This window comes from Tamandua tetradactyla, chromosome 10 (assembly GCF_023851605.1).
Source record: "Tamandua tetradactyla isolate mTamTet1 chromosome 10, mTamTet1.pri, whole genome shotgun sequence".
In the NCBI taxonomy this organism is placed as follows: domain Eukaryota; kingdom Metazoa; phylum Chordata; class Mammalia; order Pilosa; family Myrmecophagidae; genus Tamandua; species Tamandua tetradactyla.
In genome coordinates this window covers 33,879,040-33,902,577 of record NC_135336.1, presented here as the reverse complement: position 1 = coordinate 33,902,577, position 23,538 = coordinate 33,879,040, and the positions used below count along the sequence as shown (strand labels likewise).

The window sequence follows — 23,538 nt, the reverse complement described above, 5'->3', positions numbered from 1 at the left end:
TTCTCCTTACCCAGCACTTGGAGGTGATAGCCTCGGTGGAAATTTCCATCAGGTATTGCCAACTGACACACATAATATCCGTCATGATCGAGAGTCACTGGATAAATCTGCAGGTTAGGATTCTGGTCAGGTCTGGAGGCCCAGCTTATTTTCTCATCAGTACAGTTGGTTTCTTTGGTCAGATTTTCATCTTTTCTGTAAGCTCTGGTGCAGAGAGTCTTGTCTCCAATCATTATTTTCCATGTTATTAATATCAGAGCTGTATATGCAACAGGAGGGCAATCGAGCACAGCCTTTGTATTTAACAGTACAGACTGTGAAAAGTTAGCTGGATACACACATAGAGAATAATTTTTCAAAAGAGGAAAGAAGAGAAAAGAAAAAGATTGATAAAGGGCTCCATGCATTATAATTATCAATAGCATACTGCATGAAATTGCAGTAGGACATTGCTTCTCTCGTGGTGTTACGCCAGAAATATTAGCCTCAGGTGAGAATTTAAACATTCACAAAATGTATATTATGTATTAAACCCAATTCAGAAATGAACCACTTTTCTCCTCTTACGTAGTATTAGGTAAACAGTATCTGTTATATGTGTGACCAATTAAAGAAAAGGTCACTTGAAATCCATTCAGGAGTTTTGACTTCCTTAGAATGAAATGAGAAAATTCTAACTTAAAAGACAAAAGATAATGTTCTAAATTTTATGCTTTGGTCATAGAGACCATTAGATTTATCATACAACTCATGCTTTCCAGAAATGAAATGGAATGATTATATAATGTGGTTGTTTTTGCCTAAGTTTTGAGGAGTGAGAAAATATCACATAAATCCTCACATCCCATTTCTAAGGATGGCACTTCAGACAAATATAAATGTGCAAATAATACAGTACTTTCATTAAAAATAACCAAGTATTGAAATTGAGCAAGTTGGAAATTTTAAGTTTAATTTTTTTTTTTTATTGGGAGAATCACAAAGTCAGTGAAATGAACTGATCTCTAAAAGTCTGTAATTTCATCAGTGAGTCATCCCATAAAACTGGTGATACCTAGGGTAAGAGGATTAGAAATATTTATTACTAGTGAAAAAAATAGTATAGTATATAAATATAGAACAATGAAAAAGAAGAGTTGTTTTGCTTTGGAAGCTTTCCATAAGGAGCATTTTATTGCATATTTGTGATATTGAATGTGGCCTTTGGATGAGTTTCCTTTCTGTTTTACTCAGTTACATGTAAACTTCCAGACACTTCAATTGTGAATTTTGCCCATAGGCGTTTCGATATATTCAATTTAATTGTCAGGATTAAATATCGCAGTTGACCTATTTTGTCCATCTTTTGAAATAAAAATTAAGCCATACAACCTACAAGCACCTTCCAACACAGATCACACCTTCCCATGCTGCCATAATGTGTTCTACAACATTGTAAGGGTTTACTGAGAAACGGTTAGTTTAACTATCTGTCATACCTCATGTGTAACCAAGGTGAGTGCCAGTTATTGCATCACTTTAGCATGATAAAAACCAACTCTGGGGAGAGTTGGGGGGGGCAGATTTTATACAGATGAAATTTGTTTTGCTCAACTTGGCATTTAATATATTTCCTCTCATGTTTTGGTGTCACCTGCCTCCTTTGTGATACCCGAGACCTTACAATTCACTACTAAATAGAGATCATGTAAAGGAAAAGGTAAAATTTCAAGGCAGAGCTGAAAGACAGGTATACCAAGGTTCTTCCTACCACTCCAGTGTCATCTCCTTGCAGAGGGAACCTGCATTTTGGCAAAGACATAAGGCAAGAAAGAACATGACTTATCTGGGGAGCAGATATAGGTTGGGTCATTTGGAATCCCTCACACCACAGCACTCAGCTTGCCATATTCTTCAGTTGGCTATAAGGCTGGCCCTCAGGCCAGGCTACCAGTTAATGTTTTTCAGAAAGTTCAAAACTCCATTCCCTCAGTGATGGACATTAGCTTACCTTCGGAGGGAAGTGTTGAATTGTTCTGTATCTGCTTTCCAACCACAAATGAATCAACTGCTGAGTCTAGAAAATATTTAGAGAAGAGTAAAGGAAACCAATTCTACGTACTTAAATGGAGCAAAAACACGTTTCTCCATAAAGACTTATTCAATGTGATAGTCAGTTAACTATAATTATAATTACACAAAGCCCTTGCAAAATAGAAATTAGAGGTTAAGCCATCATTGGGGGGAAACATGTTGAAAATTACATTTGTAAATGATTAATCAATAATTTCCTATTTAATAGACCCCTTGTTTGGTCAACTGTTTTGTACAAGGTAACCCTGCCTCCATCCCTTTCTCAACCATAATGGATTGGTCCAGGGTGTTCACCTCACATGAGTTGGGTCCATTATAGTCTTCTCCAGATGATACCCACTAACTAAAATCACTTGGTCCACTGGTGGGCACCTCACCCAGTTGGACAAACTAGATCCCTGTCTCAAGAATTTTGGAACTGGAACTGAGAAATCCGTCTAGCCCTCATCTTCCCCCATTTTTCCTACCTTGTGAGGAGAAAGGCAGAATGAAGTAGAAGTAGAAAGTGGAGCAGAGATGAGTGTCAACACCTATTTCAAATGTCCAGTTCTACAGTTTCCAAGAACTACCTGCATTCCTTCCCTTGAGTTCTATAGAGTTTTCTACAATCAAAATATACCTATTTGTCTTCAAACTTGGTTTCCAAAAAAAACGGCAGTTTTGAAATTAATTTCTTTTATAGAAAAGAACTACTTATTATACAACAAACTTCTTCCTCCGGATTTATGAAATTACCAATAAATAAGTTTTCTATCATAATTTATTCCTAATTATATTTATAAGCCTTCTGGTTATAAAAATATATTTCTTATTCCCCATTCTATTTTTGTACTGATATTAAAAAACATAAGGAAATTCAATGAAGTTCTTGGAAATTAGCAGCAAACAAGGCTGCTGAAATAATTTGGTTTTTCTAGGCAGCTGGATATTATTGGTTTAAGCTAAAGGGAAGCCAAAGTCTGACAGTCTAATGATTGCCTTTAGCTCAAGACTGGGTTCAAAAATCACCCCAGAGACCAATAAGAAGTCAGAGCTGTCTTCAGAGGACTTACTGAGATGAAGCTATGTCTTAGATATCTAAAGGGCTCCACAGTACAAACTATTCCCTAGCCCTTTCAGACCTCTCCCGTCCAGCCACATCCTATATCTCAGAGGTCTGGGTCAGAGTCTTCCATCACAGAATTTATCACTAGTCAAGACGTGGGTGTTTGTTATGTGAAAAAATTTAGGATGTGGCTATTGTTTTTGGTGATATGATTGTCATTTCAGTTTGGGAGTATCAAAAAGAAAACAAAATGTTTTATTGTGAATAATGCATGTAAATAAAATGGAATAGGAGCACTAAAAGAAATAAAGTAGGGGTCAGCAAACTTTTTCCATAAGGACTTCTGGGCCAAGATGGCAGCTTAGCAATGTTCGTGTTTTAGTTCTTCCTCCAGAACAACTACTAAATAACGAGAAACAGTACAGAACAACTCCTGGGGCCACATCAGTGACCGGACACACAGCGTACCCCAGTCTGGACCAGCTGGACTGGCTGCGAGCCCCCCCAGAACGTTGAGTTCCCCAAGCCGCGGTGGCCAGCACCCCTCCCCCACAGGCTGTTCCCAGAGGTGAAAGGAAAGAGACTTTACCACCAGCAGGGGCTGAGCCCAACCAAATGCCAATTGTGGAATTAATTAACAAATTCTGACTATTAAAAATAGGCCCCCAGCACAGGCAAACCTGGTCAAAACGGAGGTCGCTCATTTTTGCCCCAGTGCCAAGGGAGAGGGCTGACTGGAAAAAGAAAAAAAAAAAAAAAAAAGGAAACAGAGGTTTTTGTGGCTGTGTTTCTACAAAGGCTTGACTGCCTTTGGATACAGTGGCAGGACTTCTCAGGCTGCAACTGCCCCAGGCATAGGCAGAAACAAGCTAGTTTGAGGGCTTGTCTGGAGCCTGTGCCTTCCCTAGGGGAGGGGTGAAGCCCAACTCAGGTGGAATCCCTCCTTCAAGGAATTCGGACACCAGGGCTTGGTAATTTGAAGCCATTAAAATCAGCCTACAACCTCCCCTCTGTCTCTACCATGCCCCCAACAGGGAGAGTCTGCCAAAGTTAAAGGTACCACATCATCTTATGCTGGTGGGACCTGCAGGCAGAAAAGCACCACATACTGGGCAGGATAAGAAAAACAGAGCCCAGAGACTTCACAGGAAAGTCTTTCAACCTGCTAGGTCTCACCCTCAGGGAAAACCGACACAGGTGACCCTTTCCTTCTGATAGGAGGCCAGTTTGGTGTGGGAAAATCTAGCTGGGGTCTATAATACCTAAGTAGACCCTCCTGAGGGTGGAGGGAAAAAGGCACCATAGAGGCAGGGCAAGAAACAAGAAATCAAGAACTGAAAAATTCTCCTCTGTTAAACAAAACCTAAGCTAGATGTCCAGAAAAAGCTGAACTGAATGTCAAACTAGGTAAAAGAAGTGCAAGCAATCTCCAGAATAAACTAATTAAGGTAATTAAATGCCTAGGCACCAGCAAAAAATAACAAATCACACTAGGAAAATTGAAGATATGGCCCAGTCAAAGGAACAAACCAACAATTCAAATGAGATACAGGAGCTGAAACAATTAATTCTGAATATATAGACATGGAAAACCTCATCAAAAGCCAAATCAATGAATTGAGGGAGGATATAAAGAAGGCAAGGAATAAACAAAAAGAAGAAATCAAAAGTCTGAAAAAACAAATCACAGAACTTATGGGAGTGAAAGGTACAGTAGAAGAGGCGAAAGAAAACAATGGAAACCTACAATGGTAGATTTTGAGAGGCAGAACATAGGGTTAGTGAACTGGAGGATGGAACATCTGAAATCCGACAAGAAAAAGAAAATATGGGGGAAAAACTGGAAAAATATGAGCAGGGGCTCAGGGAATTGAATGATAATATGAAGTGCATGAATATACATGTTGTGGGTGTCCCAGAAGGAGAATAGAAGGAAAAAAGAGGAGAAAAACTAATGGAGGAAATGATCACTGAAAATTTCCCAACTCTTATGAAAGACTTAAAATTAAAGATCCAAGAAGTACAGCATACCCCAAACAGAATAGATCCAAATAGACATACTCCAAGACATTTACTAATCAGAATGTCAGAGGTCAAAGAGAAAGAGAGAATCTTGAAAGCAGCAAGAGAAAAGCAATCCATCACATACAAGGGAAGCCCAATAAGACTATGTGCAGATCTCTCAGCAGAAACCATGGAGGCGAGGAGACAGTGGGATAATATATTTAAATTACTAAAAGAGAAAAACTGCCAACCAAGAATTCTATATCCAGCAAAATTGTCCTTCAAAAATGAGGGAGAAATTTAAACATTTTCAGACAAAAAAATCACTGAGAGAATTTGTGACCAAGAGACCAGCTCTGCAAGAAATACTAAAGGGAGCACTAGAAACATATGAAAAGACAGAAGAGAGAGGTGTGGAGAAGAGTGTAGAAAGGAAGACTATGAGTAAAGGTAAAAAGAAGGAAAATCAGGTAGAACATATAAAATACAAAAGGCAAAATGGTAGAAGAAAGTACTACCCATGCAGTAATAACACTAAATGTTAATGAATTAAACTCCCCAATCAAAAGACATAGACTGGCAGAATGGATTAAAAAACAGGACCCATCTATATGCTGTCTCTATTCATAGGACATGAGGGCAAGGACACAAACAGACATTTGCACACCAATGTTTATAGCAGCATTATTTACAATTACCAAGAGATGGAAAAAGTCAAAATGTCCATCAACAGATGGGTGGCTAAACAAACTGTGGCATATATATACGATGGAATATTATGCAGCTGTAAGACAGAATAAAGTTATGAAGTATGTAACAACATGGATGGACCTTAAGGACATTATGCTGAGTGATATTAGCCAAAAACAAAAGGACAAATACTGTATGGTCTCACTAATATGAACTGACATTAGTGAATAAACTTGGAATATTTCCTTGGTAACACAGACCATCAGGAGATAGAAATAGGGTAAGATATTGGGTAATTGGAGCTGAAGGGATACAGATTGTGCAACAGGACTGAATATAAAAACTCAGAAATGGATAGCACAATACTACCTAACTGTAATACAATTATGTTAAAACACTGAGTGAGGATGAGTGTGAGAGTGGTAGGGGGAGGTAGACTGGGGGCATAAATGAAATCACAAAGAAAAATAGATGATGAAGATTGAGATGGTATAATCTAGGAATGCTTAGAGTGTATAATGATAGTGACTAAATGTACAAATTTAAAAAATGTTTTTGCATGAGGAGGAACAAAGGAATGTCATTACTGCAGGGTGCTGAAAATAGATGGCAATATTTTAAAATTTCAACTTATGTGTGAGACTAAAGCAAAAAATGTTTATTTCGTATGAAAATTATATTTTGACTAGTGCATTTCCTAATATAACTTATGTAGATAGCTGATTGAACATGAGTGCATGGAACCTTGGGTAGGACATGAGATTTTGTTGGTTTGTCCAGAGTGATGCCCCAATGAATCCCAGAGTGATTTGATCAGTGAGGGTGAAAGTATTTACAAAGTCCCCTTCAGGGAATGGTGAGAATGGGGGAAAATTCAACCTCCCCAAGTTGAATTCTTGATATTCTCACAAGCAGTGTGGAGAGGCCTGAGCCTCCAGTCTTGGGGTTTGTTCATATGAAACTTAACCCCAAAAAGGATAGGTCAAGCCTACTTAAAATTAGGCCTAAGTGTCACCCCCAAGAGAACCTCTTTTGCTACTCAGATGTGGCCTCTCTTTCCAGCCAACACAGCAAGCAAACTCACCACCCTACCCCTGTCTACATGGGACATAACTCCCAGGGGTGTAGACCTTCCTGGCAACGTGGGACAGAAGTCCTAGAATGAGCTGAGACTCAGCATCAAGGGATTGAGAAAAACTCTAGAATGAGCTGATATCCAGCATCAAGGGATTGAGAAAACCTTCTCAACCAAAGGGGGAAAAGTGAAATGAGACAAAGTGTCAATGGCTGAGAGATTCCAAACAGAGTCGAGAGGTTATCCTGGAGGTTATTCTTATGCATTAAGTAGATATCACCTTATTATCCAAGATGTAATGGAGAGGCTGGAGAGAACTGCCTGAAAATGTAGAGCTGTGTTCCAGTAGCCATGTTTCTTGAGGATGATTGTATAATGATATAGTTTTCACAATGTGACCGTGTGATTGTGAAAACCTTGTGTCTGATGCTCCTTTTATCTACCTTGTCAACAGATGAGTAGAACATATGGAATAAAAATAAATAATAGAGGTAACAAATGTTAAAATAAATTTAGCTTGAAATGCTAGTGATTGATGAAAGGGAGGAGTGAGGAGTATGGTATGTATAATTTTTTTTCCTGTTTTCGTTTTATTTTTCTGTTGTCTTTTTATTTCTTTTTCTGAATTGATGCATATGTTCTAAGAAATGATCATGATGATGAATATGCAACTGTGTGATGATATTGTGAATTACTGATTATATATGTAGAATGGAATGATCATATGTTAAGAATATTTGTGTTTCTTTCCTGTAATGTATTTTTTTATTTAAAAATTAATTTAAAAAAAAACTTTTTTCATAAGGCCAGATAGGAAATATGTTAGGCTTTGTAGTTCACACAGTACCTGGTATCATATCAGCACTGTCGTTGTAACATGAAATTAGCTATAGAATATACATTAACAAATAAGCACAGTTCTTTATAAAACATTTTTACAAAAACTTGCAGCTGGTCCATTGTGCCCTAGGCCATAGTTTGCTGACTTTTAATTTAATGTATAATGTTCTTCTGTTCTAATTTAGTTTATTTACCCCACTTAAAAACAAAAACATCAAACTTCCTTTAGGTATTCTATTTTCTTCCACATACCTTTCTTTTTTAAAAAATAAGCCTTTACTGACAACTCCAATTTGTCCCTCAAATGAAAGAAATTTCCTATTGAAGCACCATTTCTTCCCTCCCTTCCACTCTCTGTCTCACTCTCTCGCCCTCCCTCCCTTGCTTCCTTCCTTCCTCCTTCCCCCATTTTAAGTGAACTGTGGCAAGCAGTGAGGGCACCAAGGGGAGTCTGATGAATAAGCAAATGACAGTGAGCCCTGCCCTGCTCCCAGCCAGGGGAGAGGTCTGGTGCTGAGAAGACAGCAGCCTTGATGGACAGAGGTGACTCCAACACAGAAGCACTTCGTGTGGGGGCATTTCTGCCTAGGTAACCCTTCAGCCTGCTGCTTCTGGAAGGAAGCGCTCACAACATACAATATTCTCAGATTTCACTTAGACGGAGCTCTGCTCCAGCACCAGCTCTTCACACGTTCTGTCACCTATGGTGCGCCCTCTTTCAAAGGCACAGCTGTTGTCAATGGAACGTTCAAAGAATTCAGCCTTGAAAACTTTAAAGGGATATTTAGAGACTTTTATTCTTTCCTCTGGATTTTATTTCATATGTCCTACAGAATTTGCTACTTTTAGTGGCACAGTTTCGTGGCCTAAACTGTTAAGTTGCTGCCTGGATAAGTCTATCAGGAAAGGCTGGTGATTCACACCTCATGAATTCTTATCAGATATTAAGTCAATTTCCCAATACTGTAAGATGCTGTTAGAAGAATTGGTCTTGCATTAAGTGTCTGTTCATAATTGATTGGAATGAAGTTATTGAGCATTTTCAGTGTCAGTGATTTCCCTGTGAGAAAAGTGGAGCTAATTTTCAGCTTAATGAAGGTTTTCCAGTGAGTGGATACCCATGGAGAAACCTGCCTGTCAAACCAGACACCAAATTCTCCTACAATCAAGCCAAATCCACCTGCTTCCAAAGAATATTCTAAGAAGCTAAATCAATAAATCATCCCTACAACTTCTCATACAAAAGAAAAAACTCACCAGTGTTTTTCTCATACAAAAGAAAAAACTCACCACAAAAAACTCATCATACATTCTTAAATGATAAAAAATTATTGTTTTTAGAAGTATAAAAAGTAAACCATGTTTTTGCTCACAATTTTTTAAAAATATTGGCTAAGGTTTTAAAACTTAGTTAATTGTTAATATATGAGCCATTTACTTAATTATCTTGATTGGCAGCTAGTTGCAATAGAATGCCTATTTCACATCATGTGTCACAGCTTCATTGAAACCAGAAATACCCCTCTTGCTCAGTCTTGCCTGAAGCTTTACAAAGAAGTAGTTCAAGAAACAATTAAAGCCTCTGACCAAGGTTCTGTTATTTCTTTCTTTAAATTATTTGTATGAAACTGAATTTTCTTTTAAGTGTAGAAAGATTATAGTTTTACTCTGTTACCATCAGAGGTCTAATTTAACTCTTTCACTATATGTATAGTGAAATATATATATATAGTGAAATATATATAGTCATATATGTTCATATTCATTGCAGTCATACATATATACATATATTGCATGTATACATATATACATATATACATACATACATATATTGCAGTCATACATATATATATGACTGCAATAAATATGAATATGAATTGTATTTTTCAAAAACATACTGACACTAACAAATGACCTTAATTACTTATACTAGTTTCCTAAGGCTGCCATGACAAAGTACCACAAATTGGGTAGCTTAAAACAAGAGAAATCTGTTGTCTCACAGTTCTGGAGGCTAGAAGTCTAAAATCAACGTATCAGCTGGGTCATGTTCCCTCTGAAACCTTCCAGGGACAATCCTTTCTTGCCTCTTCTAGCTTCCAGTGTTTGTGGTCTATCTTTGGCATTCCTTGGCTTGTAGAGGCATCACTCGGATCTCTGCTTCCATCTTCACAGTGCCTTCTTCCCAGGGTGTTCTTCCCTTCTCTTCTCTTCTAAGAACACTTGTCACTGCATTCAGAGCCAACCCTAATCCATAATGGTGTCAATAATCCTTAACTTTATTACAATTGTAAGGACTCTTTTTCCAAATAAGTTCACACACACACATTCTAAGTAGATGCACCTTTGGAGGGACCACCATTCAGTCTACCACCCTCATGTGTGGTCCTGATTTATTGATTACATGCTTATTTTACATCTTTTAATCTGTAGTTGACCTGGCATCTACTTACACTTCCAAATGTTAAATACTTGAGGGTAATTAGAAAGGGTATTTATTGCTCCAAGTATACATTTGAACTTATTGTGATCATTTTTCCTTGAAGTGCTCAATGTAAGATATATAACCAAAATAGAATTTTAAAATTAAAAAAAAATCTAACTATAATGACAAACAAAAATTTTGAGAGACAGTAGGGTTTGGTGGGGGATACAGGAAATAATTAACATATACCTGCTAAAACTCGCTTTTAAAAATTTTATCTGAAATAATAACCTGTTTTGCAAAAATTGAATGAAAAATTTTCTTTGGATAGGCCATGGGTTTGCTTAGTGGTCACATTTTGAAAGAGATACAAGGTAAATGCAGAAATAATTTCAGAATGAAAAATTTACCAAGATCCTTAAACATAAACAATATTATTCAAACAATGCATTCCACAAATATATATGAGAAGTCAGAATCCTGAAATGTAGAAACTGTTTGAGTGTAAAGCACTTTCCTATTAGAATTATCATTAAAAGATGAGTGTTACCATTAGAATTATCATTAAAAGATGAGTGTTACCTCTGAAAAGAGGTGGGGGTGGAGAGCAGAACATGTATTAGTAGATATGACTCCTAGTAAAAACTACCTTTCTTTCACATTCCTCAGGCCAATTTTGAATTACAGTGGCCAGTGGAAACACAAATTACAACAACAAAGCAAATGTCTCTGCAGAATTTTCCCCAGTACAAACTTTTGACCTGAACTGTTCTTCCTACCTGTTTCAGCATCCCCTACTTTAGGCCTAGAGTGTCCCTCCTGCCCTCCTGTCTTTACCTTCAAGTCAAAGTATTCCTTCTCCAAAGCTCATATGTATTTAACCTATCTCCAGTTGTAGAAGAAAGGGTTTTACTATCTGTTACAGACTTTTCAGGTACAAGTGAGTTGGTAGAAGTTTAGTAGTGATGTGCTATTTGGATGCTTTTATGGATTTAACTAAGCATTACTGAAATCATATCATACAGTCAACTGCCTCTTAAGTCCACACTTTGTAAGGCAAGCTCTAAGTGGGAAATGCTCGTAAATATTTTTTGAGCACCACTTATTGGCAAAGTCCTCTGCCAGACATAGATACATCGTAATAAACAATACTCTGTCCTCTCATGGAGCTTAAGGTCCAGGAAAGGAAGCATCTCTGTAACCAATTATAATTTAAACCTTTCAATGCAATGATGGAAGTATGTACAGAATATACGATATCTGAGCTGGATAGTAAAAGATAGAGTTTTCTTGAAAGATAAAAGGAAAAAGGGGACTGCTTAAGAAAGAATGCCATTTAGAAAGCATAAAACCACATGAACTTTCAAAGACTGGATATGTGATTAGCATTGAGACTGGATATTGGCAGGCTCTAACTGTAGAAGGTACAAAGCTCCTAGGACCAGGAAAAGAAACACTTCTAGTGTTTCTATAGTGGGTGCATTTGACTAGCAAAGAGGAACATTCTAGGGTAAGATTTAATATACAATATTTTTGCAGAAATTTTGACTCCTATGCCCCTCTCAGTACCATTTTCTTTAACAAAACATTCTTTAAAAATCATGACTATTGAGCACTTATACTATGAACGTATTTGGGGTAATTTGCATATATTATTTATTTCAGTCTCTTCATATGCATAGATATTATTATCCTCATTTCTAGAGATTAAAAAAATGCTGACTCACAGTGTTAAGCACTTTGGCCATGGCTACCTATCTGCTCCAGTTGCCCAATTGTGCATTTGTACAATAGGTCTTATTGCAGTTAGCAGAAGTGAAGGCTGGATATGAAGTAATATACTAAGGTATTATCTACCCAAATTAATGCAAATTCGGGAGAGCTCGTGAAGTGAGTCCAAGCCATATTCTTGGGGGAAAACTGAGAGATAAAGATTTGAAAGAGCAGATCATGTAGCAAGTCCAAAGGCTGAGGATTATGATGGCATTTGGAGATACAAATTATGAATTTTGAATCTGCCTGAGAATTGTGAGAAAGGAGGATCTGAGACAATCGCTAGAGTTCATGGGCAAATTCCATTAGTTCCTCACTAGATTATAACCTCCATGAGGACAGGGGTTTTCACCCATGATTTTCATTCTGCAGCCTCAATGCTTAAAATATAGCTTTCCCTGATCCCTGGTATGTGGCTGAGTCAAGATGGGTTAAAACAAATATCAACACAACCCTATAGCAAAATGGTCTAAAGATGTAGACAGAAATTTTACAGAAGAAGTACAAATTTCTCTTAGTGATATGTAAAGATACTGAACATCAGCCATATAAAAGGGAATGCAAATAGGTTGTAAATTAACTATGGACTACAGTTAATAGGATAATTAAAATATTATTCTTTTATCCATTGTAACAAAAATGCCACACTAACGCAAAGTGTTTAAAATGGGGAAAACTGTGCATGTGTGTGTGCGTGCGTGCACATGTGGTAGAGGGGAGAGCTGTTATAGGATAATTATATTTTCTGCATGATTTTTCTGTAAACTTATCCAATTAAAAAAACTATTTAAAAATACCCACTGAAACTATGATGTTGGAAGGAAGATCAAAGGTGATGGTGGAGTTATAGAGAGATGAGGTTTAACAAATGAGTATGATTGCTGAAACATTACACTGATTTTTCTTTTTAGCCTCTAGTACCTTAGAGCAGCTAGAAATAAAAACCTAAAATTATGGAATACCAAACTCTGAAATCTGTTCTATAACTAATTGTTGCAATGTACTTTGAAATTTATTGCCTTTATGTATATATGCTATGTAAAGAGAAGGAGGAGTATAACTGAGAAGACAGAATTTAACAAATGAGTTTCACTGCTGAATCATTATATTGATATTTCTGTTGATCTCCAGTGTCTTGGAGCAGCTAGAAGAAAAAACAAAAATTCGTGGAACTGTAACCCATACTAAACTTTAAAATCTGTTTTATAACTACTAATTAAAATGTGCTTGGAAATTTATTGCTTTTTTGCATATATGTTATATTTCACAATTTAAAAAAAAGTTAAAAAAAAAAAAAAGCAAACTATGATGCAATGCCTAACAGATCGGTAAAATCCAAAAGTTTGACAACATACTCTCTTGGTGAAACTGTGGCGAGACAGGCACACCCCTACACTGCTGGTAGGAACATAAAATGGTATAGCTTTGACAGAGGGAAATTTGGCAAAAGATAGCAAAATTATATATGCATTTTCTTTTGACCCAGCAATCTCATTTCTAAAATCTATCCCAAAGATACTCTAGCAACAATATGAAAAGAATATGTGCACAGGGGTATTCATTGAAGTATTATTTGTAATAACAAGACTTTCGGAAATAACCCAAATGGTACTGTTAGAGATACATTGACTAAACTATGGTACAACCACATAATCAAATACTATGAAGCTCTTAAAAAGAATGAGAGATAACTCCATAAACTATTATGGACTGATGTTCAGGGACATTATTAAGTAAAAGAAGAAAGGTAGGTGAGAGTATATATCATAACTACCATTAAACTAAGCATAGAAGGAATGTGTGTGTTATTTTTTTGCATGTGTGTGTATGTGTGTATTTCATTTCTTCTCATGCTTAAAAATGTTTAAATGGTAGGATAAAATAGGAACAAGAATTGAAATATCTCTTTGAATATACCTTATTTCATAAATTTGACTTTGGAACCCTGCAAACATTTTACATAATGATAAAACATAATGAAATGATTTTTAAACTATTTTTAAACCCGAAAAATGCACAGCAAATGGAAATAAATGAACCTGTGTATAGTATGGGCTGTATAATCACACAAGAGAAACTATTCCAAATGACTTTAACACACAGTAATTTCACTGTATGTCTCTGTTCTATGCCAAAAATAATTGCAAAAAAATCTTAAACTGCCTATAATAATCATTATTTGATATTGGTAGTGTTTGGTATTGTTATTCTCAAACTGTTGTATACATTTTATGGGATAAATCAGGAGACTTATTAAACAGTTGTCACTCAATTTTTCAGTGTAAGAGGAAGGAGATATCGATGTAAACAAATAGGTCTAAGTAAAAACCTTGAGACTTAAATTTGAATCAAAAGTATCAGTATCAATTCATGATGTATTTCATGTTTTATTATAGAATACATACTCCCTAGCTCTACCCACTGAGAAGGCTTAGAAACAATAACTAAACCAGTAGTTTTAAGAAAACTAGCAGCAAATGGTGGTTTCTAAATATAATTTTTAGGTCAAAGAAACCAAGTACACTTAAAATAAATCCCTGATACTAGCTCTAGGACAGAAAATATGCAAGATAAGCCTGGAAAGTCCCGTCATAGTAGTAAGCACAGGAGCTATAACTAGAGTCTTAACAAAAATGTCAAGAACCAATGGGCCAAAGATTGATCTTGATCTGTTAAGGAATCAATAAGGATAACAATTAACTAAAACACATCATGAGTGTTTAAATCCATGAATTTATAATAATAGTTTTATTTTTTTTAAAAAAAGAAATAAATCTCATTGGACATCTTTAGGGCATACTGGGAAAACAATTCATCATTTTGAAAACAGGTAAATAAAAGTTTTAAATATTTTACTGCGTTTACTGTACAAACGGTATCTCAGGCTAATCTGTAAAGGAGCAGTGGAGAAAATCAATTCAACAGGCTGAGACTTCGATCTTGGGGTTTGATCCCATGAAATTTATTCCTGCAAAGGAGAAGCTAAACCTGCTTACAATTATGCATGAGTCACCCCCAGAGAATCTCTTTTTTTGCTCAGATGTGGCCTCTCTCTCTCTCAGCCAACTCAGCAAGTGAACTCACTGCCCTCCCTTCTACACATGACATGACTCCCAGGGGTGTAAATCTCCCTGACAATGTGGGACAGAACTCCTGGGATGAGCTGGGACCTGGCATCATGAGCATGAGAAAGCCTTCTTGATCAAAAGGGGGAAGAAAGAAATGAGACAAAATAAAGTTTCAGTGGTTGAGAGATTTCAAACAGAGTTGAGAGGTTATCCTGGAGGTTATTCTTGTGCATTATATAGATATCTCTTTTTAGTTTATGTTACATTAGAATGGCTAGAAGAATGTACCTGAAACTGCTGAATAATAAATAATAAAATAAGGCATCGGTGGCTAAGGGATTTCAAATAGTCGAGAGGCTATTCTGGAGGTTACCCTTATTAATATCAATTAGATATTGCTAATTGCTGTGGTATGTCAAGCCCCAACCAAAAGTATTCCTGTAAACCCTAAAGAATACCTGGGGCTTTATCTGAGACTCTATAAAAGTGTCACACTAACTTTATTTTTCAGGAACTTATAGCCTCCAGATGATTACTAGGCCAGATGAGCCCTGAAATCCAATTACCAGTCTCTCCAAAAGCATCAACCAATTGTATCCCCCTACCCCATAATATCGATACCCTTTTTGAACATGAAGAAGTTAGAATGGTCATTGCCCAAATATCCCTAAAGACTAGAAGAAGGATCAAAGTTGTATCAGAGAAGACAGTATTTAATAAATGAATATGACTACTGAATCATTATACTATATTTCCTTTTAGTCTCTAGTGTCTTAGAGCAACTAGAAAGAAACACCTGAATGGTGGAACTGTAACCCAAACCATACTTTGAAATTTGTTCTAAAACTACATGTTAAAATGTACTTTGAAATCTATCACTTTTTTTGTATATACATTATATTTCAGAATGAAAAATTTTAAAAAGAAAGACTTAAGCATGAATGTTTACAGCAGCTTTATTCATGATGGCCATAACCTGGAAATATCCCAAATGTCCCATTAACAGGTAAATGGATAAATTATCCATACAATGGGTTCTTATCATCATTGAAAAGGAACACACACCAACACTGATGAATCTCAAAGGGTCACACACAAAGCTCATCATATACATGATACCATTTATCTAAAATGCTAACTGATCTATGGGGCAAAAAACAAATCAGTGGTTGCCTGAAGATACGAATAAAGGCAAGAATAGACCAAAGATGTACACAGAATATTTTGAGGGTTATGGGAGTGTTTTCTATCTTGTTTGTGGTGGTGATTCAGAGATGTATACAATTGTCAAAACTCATTAAATTCTACATTTTAATGGAGCAGCCCTTTGTACATAAGTTATCCCTCATTGAAGTGAAAAGATTTATGAAAAACAATATAAGAAATAACAGGTTTGAACACACACTTGCACATGCATCCACACAAATAAACACAAAACAATACCAAACAAAAATAGATGATACCAGGTGCACAGGTAGTTCAGAGGTTAGAATGCCCGCCTTCCATGTGGGAAACCCGGGTTCAATTTCCAGACCATGCACCCCCCCCCCAAAAAAAAGGAAAGAAAAAAACATAGATGATACCTAAAAATAAGTTGAAAAAATAAAAATACTCTTCCTTGTAAGGCCAACTCATCAGCAGACTAATATTGTTTATGATTTTACTACTATTGAAACCTCTTAGTCACAATGAACAGAAAAAATTTTCTTTCCCAAATCCTTACTGTCATATGCCTGAGCAAGCATATACCGCCCACAGAACAGACACTGAGTAGACATGACTGTGCAAACTCATGTTCCATGAAGCCTGCTGCCAGTGGAAAAAAAGGGCTGTCAGAAACCGCACATGGCTTTCTTGGGGTGTTAAACAGTTTTTATCCTTTGTAAAATGCTCTGCCCTGCTGCGCTGCACTGATTAAAAAACTTATAAATAGCAGGTCTGATATTTCACCACTCCCAGTAAACACCTGATTCAGTAATGAAGGCACAGATTATGCCTTATTTAACTAGTTAACATAATTACTAAGATTTATTCATTATTAATGGATGAGGGTGGACAACAAAAAAAGTTAATAATTCTTTGCCCTTTTATTTATTTTGCAGGTCTTTTGAGAAAAAAAATAAACAAAGCAATAAAGTAAGTAAATGAGAAAATAAATTTTAAACTCAAAAGAACCTTTAATTTGGAACAAAACCGTAGAATGAAAATTTTGACTATATTCTGATAACACAATCATATAGCCGCAAAAGAAAATAATTGAAATTGTTTTATTTTGACAGCTCTATTTACATTTTTCTCCCGGACTTGGAGCCTCTAGGCTAATACTGAAGTAACAAGAATTCATTCTTATTGCTTATTATGACCTTTGCAAACTCATCATCTTAATCAGAATTTTACATTTAATGAATTTACAACTTAAAAAATAGAAAGTAAACAATGTTATTTGATATCTGCAAAAAATATTCGCAGATATTTTGCATAAGGAAAACCACATAGAATTATTTCACTCATCATTTAATGTTACAAGCTTTCAACTTCAAAACTCTACAAGTTATAAAAAATATAGAGCTGAACTATTATGAATTAAGCAATGGTTGTAATTATGAGTTTTACTTCTCAGTGTTACTTGTTTCCTGAAAATGTTTATTTAATTAAAACCGTCCATATGCTCTATTTTTCACCTCTGCAAAACACAGATAATTGTTCAGCAAGTAATGCATAAATCATGAAAGCTTTCAAAGCACATTACAAATTGAGGTACTAAGCCTTAGAATTAAGCAGTACATTTCTCCTAAAGATTCAAGGTTTCATTTAAAACAAATGCAAATTTGTGACTGAGCTCTTAACCACACAGAGAACTGGTAACTCAAATTTCCTCGCCAGAGCAACCTTTATTTAGCTACATTAAGCACATGACCTTTATCTGATCAGCAATATGATAAAGTCAATACAGTACAGAAACCTTTTACTGTGAATCTCCTGGCTCAAGAAAGTTTACAATTCAACCTTAACATTTTAGTGAATATATTGCATTTTATAGAAAGTATATTGGGATATACATTAGACATAAAAGTAGTATTTCCTTTTGGGGAAGTTAAGGAAGATTCAAGTAAAATGTCATGAAATTCAGTTGTCTCCTTTACTAGGGGTCCTGTAGATAAGATGTACTGTCATCAGAATGGTTTAATAATACTTCTGCCTCTAATGCAGTGGTTTTCAGGTGTAATCTGGGGACTAGTGGAAGTCCATGACAGACAGAGTCCATGAATTTTGTAACTTTCAGGTGCAGGAGCTTAGGTGGTGTGCTGGTTTGAAATGGTGTATGTACCCTAGAAAAGCCATGTTTAATCCTAATCCCATTTTGCAAAGGCAGCCGTTTCTTCTAATCCCTATTATTCAATGCTGTATGTTTGAATCTCCCTGGAGATGATTTAATCAAGAGTGGTTGTTAAACTGGATTAGGTGACAACATGTCTCCACCCATTCGGGTGGGTCTTGATTAGTTTCTGAAATCCTATAAAAGAGGAAATATTTTGGAGAATGAAGGAGATTTGGAGAGAGCAGAGATTGCTGCAGCACCATGAAGCAGAGAGTCCACAGCCAGTGACCTTTAGAGATGAAGAAGGAAAACGTCTCCTGGGGAGCTTCATGAAACAGGAAGCCAGGAGAGAAAGCTAGCCGATGACACTGTGCTCACCATGTGCCCTTCCAGCCGAGAGAGAAACTGTGACTGTGTTCGCCATGTGCCGTCTCACTTGAGAGAGAAACCCTGAACTTCCTCGGCCTTCTTGAACCAAGGTATCTTTCTCTGGATGCCTTTAATTGGACATTCCTATAGACTTGCTTTAATCGGGACATTGTCTCAGCCTTAGAACTGTAAACTAGCAACTTATTAAATTCCCCTTTTTAAAAGAGATTCCGTTTTGGTATATTGCATTCTGGCAGCTGGCAAACTAGAACAGGTTGCATCCAGGATGGCTCTGAATGAGTCTCACCTCCTAGTATTCATACCTTCATGAATCCCCACCCCTTGAGTGTGGATTGGGTTTACTGATTTAATTCAAAGAGATGGAATGCAACAGAAGCAATGGGATGTCACTGCTGATAGTAAGTTACAAAAAGACTGTGACTTCTCTCCTCCTGTGCTCTCTTATACTCACTCTTGGATCACTGTGACAAAATAAATACCTGTTTTTAAGTCACTAAGTTTTGGAGTAACTAGTCATGCCAATGATAATGGGCAAAGCAGGAGAAAACACATATAAGTAATACATGCAGAGGACATGTGGCTGGAGGAACTATGGGGTCTGAAGAAAAGCCAGGGCTAAGGAAAGAAAGAATTTCAACTTCTGCAGTTATACTACTCTTACAAAATGATTTCAGGATTTTTTTTTTTCCTGAGGCAAAATGTATTTCCCTATGGAAGAAGAAAAAAAAAAGGAAAAATAAATGTTTGCCATTTTAATGATATTGAATGCACATAGTTTAAAAATTAAAACCTTTTACTTCACATAACTTACAGCTTAATATTTCAATTATCATAAATCCTTGGTTAAAAAAAAGAAACTGAAATACAAAACATGAGATTTCCTATTTTTAAATCATGTTTGGCATTTCTGCACCAGAATTTTTCCAAAATTGGCAGGGGAAAAATTATTTTGCAAACATTGAAAGTTTAGGATAAAAAGTACTCATAGTAATGATAATAATAATGAACTTTGACATAATTAAACCTTAAAACATAATACTGAGTAAATTAAAAGTTATAAAAGATACACTCAATATGATTTCATTTATATGCAATGCAAAAAAAGGCAAAATTAAATTATTTTTTACATGTATAGATGGTAAAATGTAATGAGTAACCGAGTTTGATCATTCCCTCAAAAAAATAATTATCCCAAAAGGTAAGGTTGTCTTTAGAGTATAACTTGAGGGGTGCAACTGGGAAGGAACTAGCAATAACCTGTCTCATAGCTTAAACAAGTATTCACTGCATAATTCTTATTTAAAGTGTGTGTGTGTGTATATATATATCTGTTATATGTATTATATGTTACAAATAAGAAAATTAAAATAATAAACAATAAGAAATACAAATTAATACTTTTTTCTTAATTTTCAACATTTTTTTACAAAATAATCTGGACAATTGATTCTAACATGCAGCATATGTTTCATGTTCTTACACTTAAATTTATGAAACTGAGTTACATTTTTAAAGACATCAATTTAGTAGCAGACAGCACCTAATTAGGTGTTCCTATAGGAAAGTTTTAACAGTAACTAAGAATAAACACCAAATTAGAGTAAAGAAAATCTGCTAATATTTCATCTCTTTCACTTATTATTCCTATAACTTTGCACAGGTTACTCGCTGAACTTCATTTGCTTTCTTTACACAAATGGGAATTTAGTATGTGATAAAAGTGGCCATTCAAATTGCTAAGGAAAGGATAATTATTTGTATGATTAATAGATAGCATTGGGAGAAATGGCTAGCTGTTTGGAAAAAAAAGAAAAGAAACAAAAACAGATTCCCACCTGTCAAATCTCACATCTCACACTAAAATAAAATAAAATAAAATGGATCAAAGATCAAACATAAAAAATAAAAATGGAAGTACTGGAAGAAACCTGGCCAATTTTTTTTCTTTAAATCTGAAGCAGGAAAGAGGGTAACTAATATCTCAGTTTGTGTGGGACTGATGGGTTTCCTGGCACAGAGCATGCTCAGTGCTAAGACCAAGAAAATTCCAGGCAAACCAGGCCAGTTGGTCACCTTAAGTGAATAAAATCTTTCTAACCCTGATGCAAAACTTAGAAATCATAAAGGAGAATATTGAGAAATTTGACCATATAAAGAATCTAAAGCTTCCATATGGCCAAAATAAATAAATAAAAATAAACAAACTCTGCATCCATGTCAACAGCCAAGAAAAACCCTGGAGGATATCTGCAAATTTATGATAAACAAAAACTAATTTCCTCCAAAATTATACAGAAAACATATAAACCAATAAAAAAAGAGATGGGCAAGCAACTAAGAAACGAGTAAAAGATAAAGACCAACTGACAAAAGATTAACTTATTGAAGGTGACACAACTAATGACTATAATTATACACTTCAGATACAGCATAGAGACAAAAATAAAACACCCAGATGGTTTATAAAAAAAAAAAAAAGTGAGACGAGTTTAAGAAAAATAAGTTACAAAATGCCAAAATTCAGTAATGAATTTAATGAATGGGCAAAATGTAGAAAGTAAAAAGAATTATGGTATGTAATAAATAACATCGAATGCATAATAATCACAAAGTCAGTATCAGTTGGTTAGGACACAGTGCTAATAAAAGCCATACTGCTGAGCCTAGTTTTTTGTTGTTGTTTTATTTTTTGAGGCAGTTATCGTCAAATAGCTCAAAATTAGTTAATGAAGAAGTCTTGTTCCCTGACTCAAGGGAGGTTTTGTGCAAATGTGTATGAATGATCACAAAAGCTAACATGTTCAGTGGTTAGAAACATAGTGAATAAGTATGCATATTTACATATTCAGAGATATATGTACTAGGATATTAATTCCAGCATTTTTCTAATTCCAAAACACTAGAAATAAGTAAAAACTATTTTTTGTAGGAAATTATTATGAAATAATGTATACAAAAAGATTTTGAAAGCTGCAAAAAGATAATTAGGTTACCACCTTTTGAATGTTCATAAAATTCAGACACATGCATCATTTAATTTATCCTCACAGCAACTCTAAATGCTACATTAGAGATTTTAGGCAAAATCTCCCAATTTTAAAGTATTACAACTAATACAATGTTCTCTAAAATACACATGAGCTAGGGCAGGCCATGGTGACTCAGCAGGCAGAGTTTTCACCTGCCATGCCGGGGACCTGGGTTTGATTCCCGGTGCCTGTCCATGCCAAAAAGCAAACAAACACACAAACAAAATCACATGAGCCAACTAAAAGTGTCCGCAACTCTACTCTAGCCCATAGTCTAACTGTAATCTCTGGTGTGGAAATTAGAAAACAAGCCAAAACCAGATCTTGAAAACATTTATAGTTTGGAATCTGTTAGAGAAAGTGGAGTTAGCAAAAACAATAAGAAGGAGCACAAAAGTAGAAGGTAAACATAGCATTCTAAATTCAAGAGAAAGGGAAATTTTAGGACAGAAATAGTCAAGGTTAAATCATGAAGGGAAAGTCCTCAAACAGAGACCGGGATGTTCCCCTTAGTGATCTTTAAAAACTGTAAGAGTAGTTTTAGCATGGAGGAGCATAAATCAGATCAAAAGGGGCCAGGTAGAAGAAATTGAGTCAACAAATGTAGACTACTCTTACAAGAATTTTGAACTTGAAAAATTAGGAGAAATGAGACATTGGCTTTATCCTTTCATGTCAAACTTGACCGTTAGAGAATACAGGCAAACACAGCATATGGAGATAGAAAGAGGGAGAGCTAGAATTGACAAGAATGGTGGAGGTTCATCTTGCAAAGCAGGATCCCTGAAGGGCTGGGAGGAGGTGAGACAAAAAGCAAAGCAGAGGCTTGCTTTTGAAAAGACTGATGCTTGTTCTCTGAGAGAGCGAACATGGCAAGAGTGGTTTATAGACACAGTAGACATTTTGAAGTTCCGGTTAATGAATTTTTTTGAATGCCCTTTCAATGTTAAGCAGCTGTGCAGAGATCTGGGATGAATGAGGTGAAGTCGGGGCCCTGAGGAACATCACCTTCAGCGCGAAGTTAGAGAAGTTCACATTGGATGATCAGTAAATCAGAAGGTGAGCAGGTGTCTGCTGAGTGGGAGGGACAGGATGGGATAGCATGGGCAGCAAAAAAAAAACTAAGAACAACCTAGAACTATTCCTTTTTATCCCTGACTATCTATCAGAATCACTTGTGAAGATTAGTAAAAGTTCAGATCCCCAGATTCCACACCCGGGAAATTCTAATTGATCAGGCTTGAGATGGCTCTAAGTATCTTCAATAGTTTAAGCCCTACAAGTCAATCAACCAGTTTAAAATTACTTGTTTAGAACAATTCTTGGAGAACATCTTGGAGGAAGTGAGTTAAGGAGAGACAGAATGGCTTTTCAGAGAATAAAAATAACTAGATCTCATTATTTAGAATCTACCAATTTGTACCACTTAACATTTTTTTTTGCAAAATTGGCAATACCAAAAAAATGGATGGTATAGCCAGATATACTCATATCTGTAATGGATAAATATTTGGGGAAAAGTAGCATTCCATGGTAAAGTAACAAAATTGCACAGAAAAAGAAAAGAAATCACTAAACAACATAAAGGCACATAACACAAACAAACCAGTTTGGGAAAAAAATGTTACTGAATTACTGAATTTTCTCAAATAATACACTTTAAACACACATGGTTTTCTTTCCCCTATGTTGAAAGAAAAAAAAATTAGACCCTGCTTTTCGCTTCTAGCCATGATCATTTCTCCTTTCTTTGCTGCCAAACTTCTAGAATGATTGGTCTTTGATGGAAGACCCAAATTGTCTCCAC

At 35.8% G+C, this 23,538-nt stretch overlaps 1 protein-coding gene and 1 long non-coding RNA gene across 8 annotated transcripts in view; one reads left to right on the top strand and one right to left on the bottom strand.

The window, feature by feature from the left end:
- CD200R1 (CD200 receptor 1) overlaps positions 1–23,538 on the bottom strand; it is a 74,724-nt gene that overhangs the window by 6,313 nt on the left and 44,873 nt on the right. For all 3 annotated transcript variants that reach the window (XM_077118385.1, XM_077118383.1, XM_077118384.1), the window contains 2 exons: positions 1,991–2,056; positions 11–328 (listed from right to left, as the gene is read on the bottom strand). In XM_077118385.1, coding sequence (XP_076974500.1) covers positions 11–328; positions 1,991–2,056 — 384 coding nt within the window. The remainder of the gene's footprint in view (positions 1–10; positions 329–1,990; positions 2,057–23,538) is intronic.
- LOC143648404 (uncharacterized) overlaps positions 1–23,538 on the top strand; it is a 37,538-nt gene that overhangs the window by 5,497 nt on the left and 8,503 nt on the right. Inside the window, exons 3-5 of one of the 5 annotated variants that reach the window (XR_013158532.1) lie at positions 15,900–15,999; positions 17,096–17,129; positions 22,686–22,790. This is a non-coding gene — a long non-coding RNA (uncharacterized LOC143648404). Of the gene's footprint in view, positions 1–15,899; positions 16,000–17,095; positions 17,130–17,272; positions 17,576–22,682; positions 22,791–23,538 lie in introns of those variants that run through there. The other 4 variants (XR_013158530.1, XR_013158534.1, XR_013158533.1 and 1 more) reach the window with 4 other exon arrangements.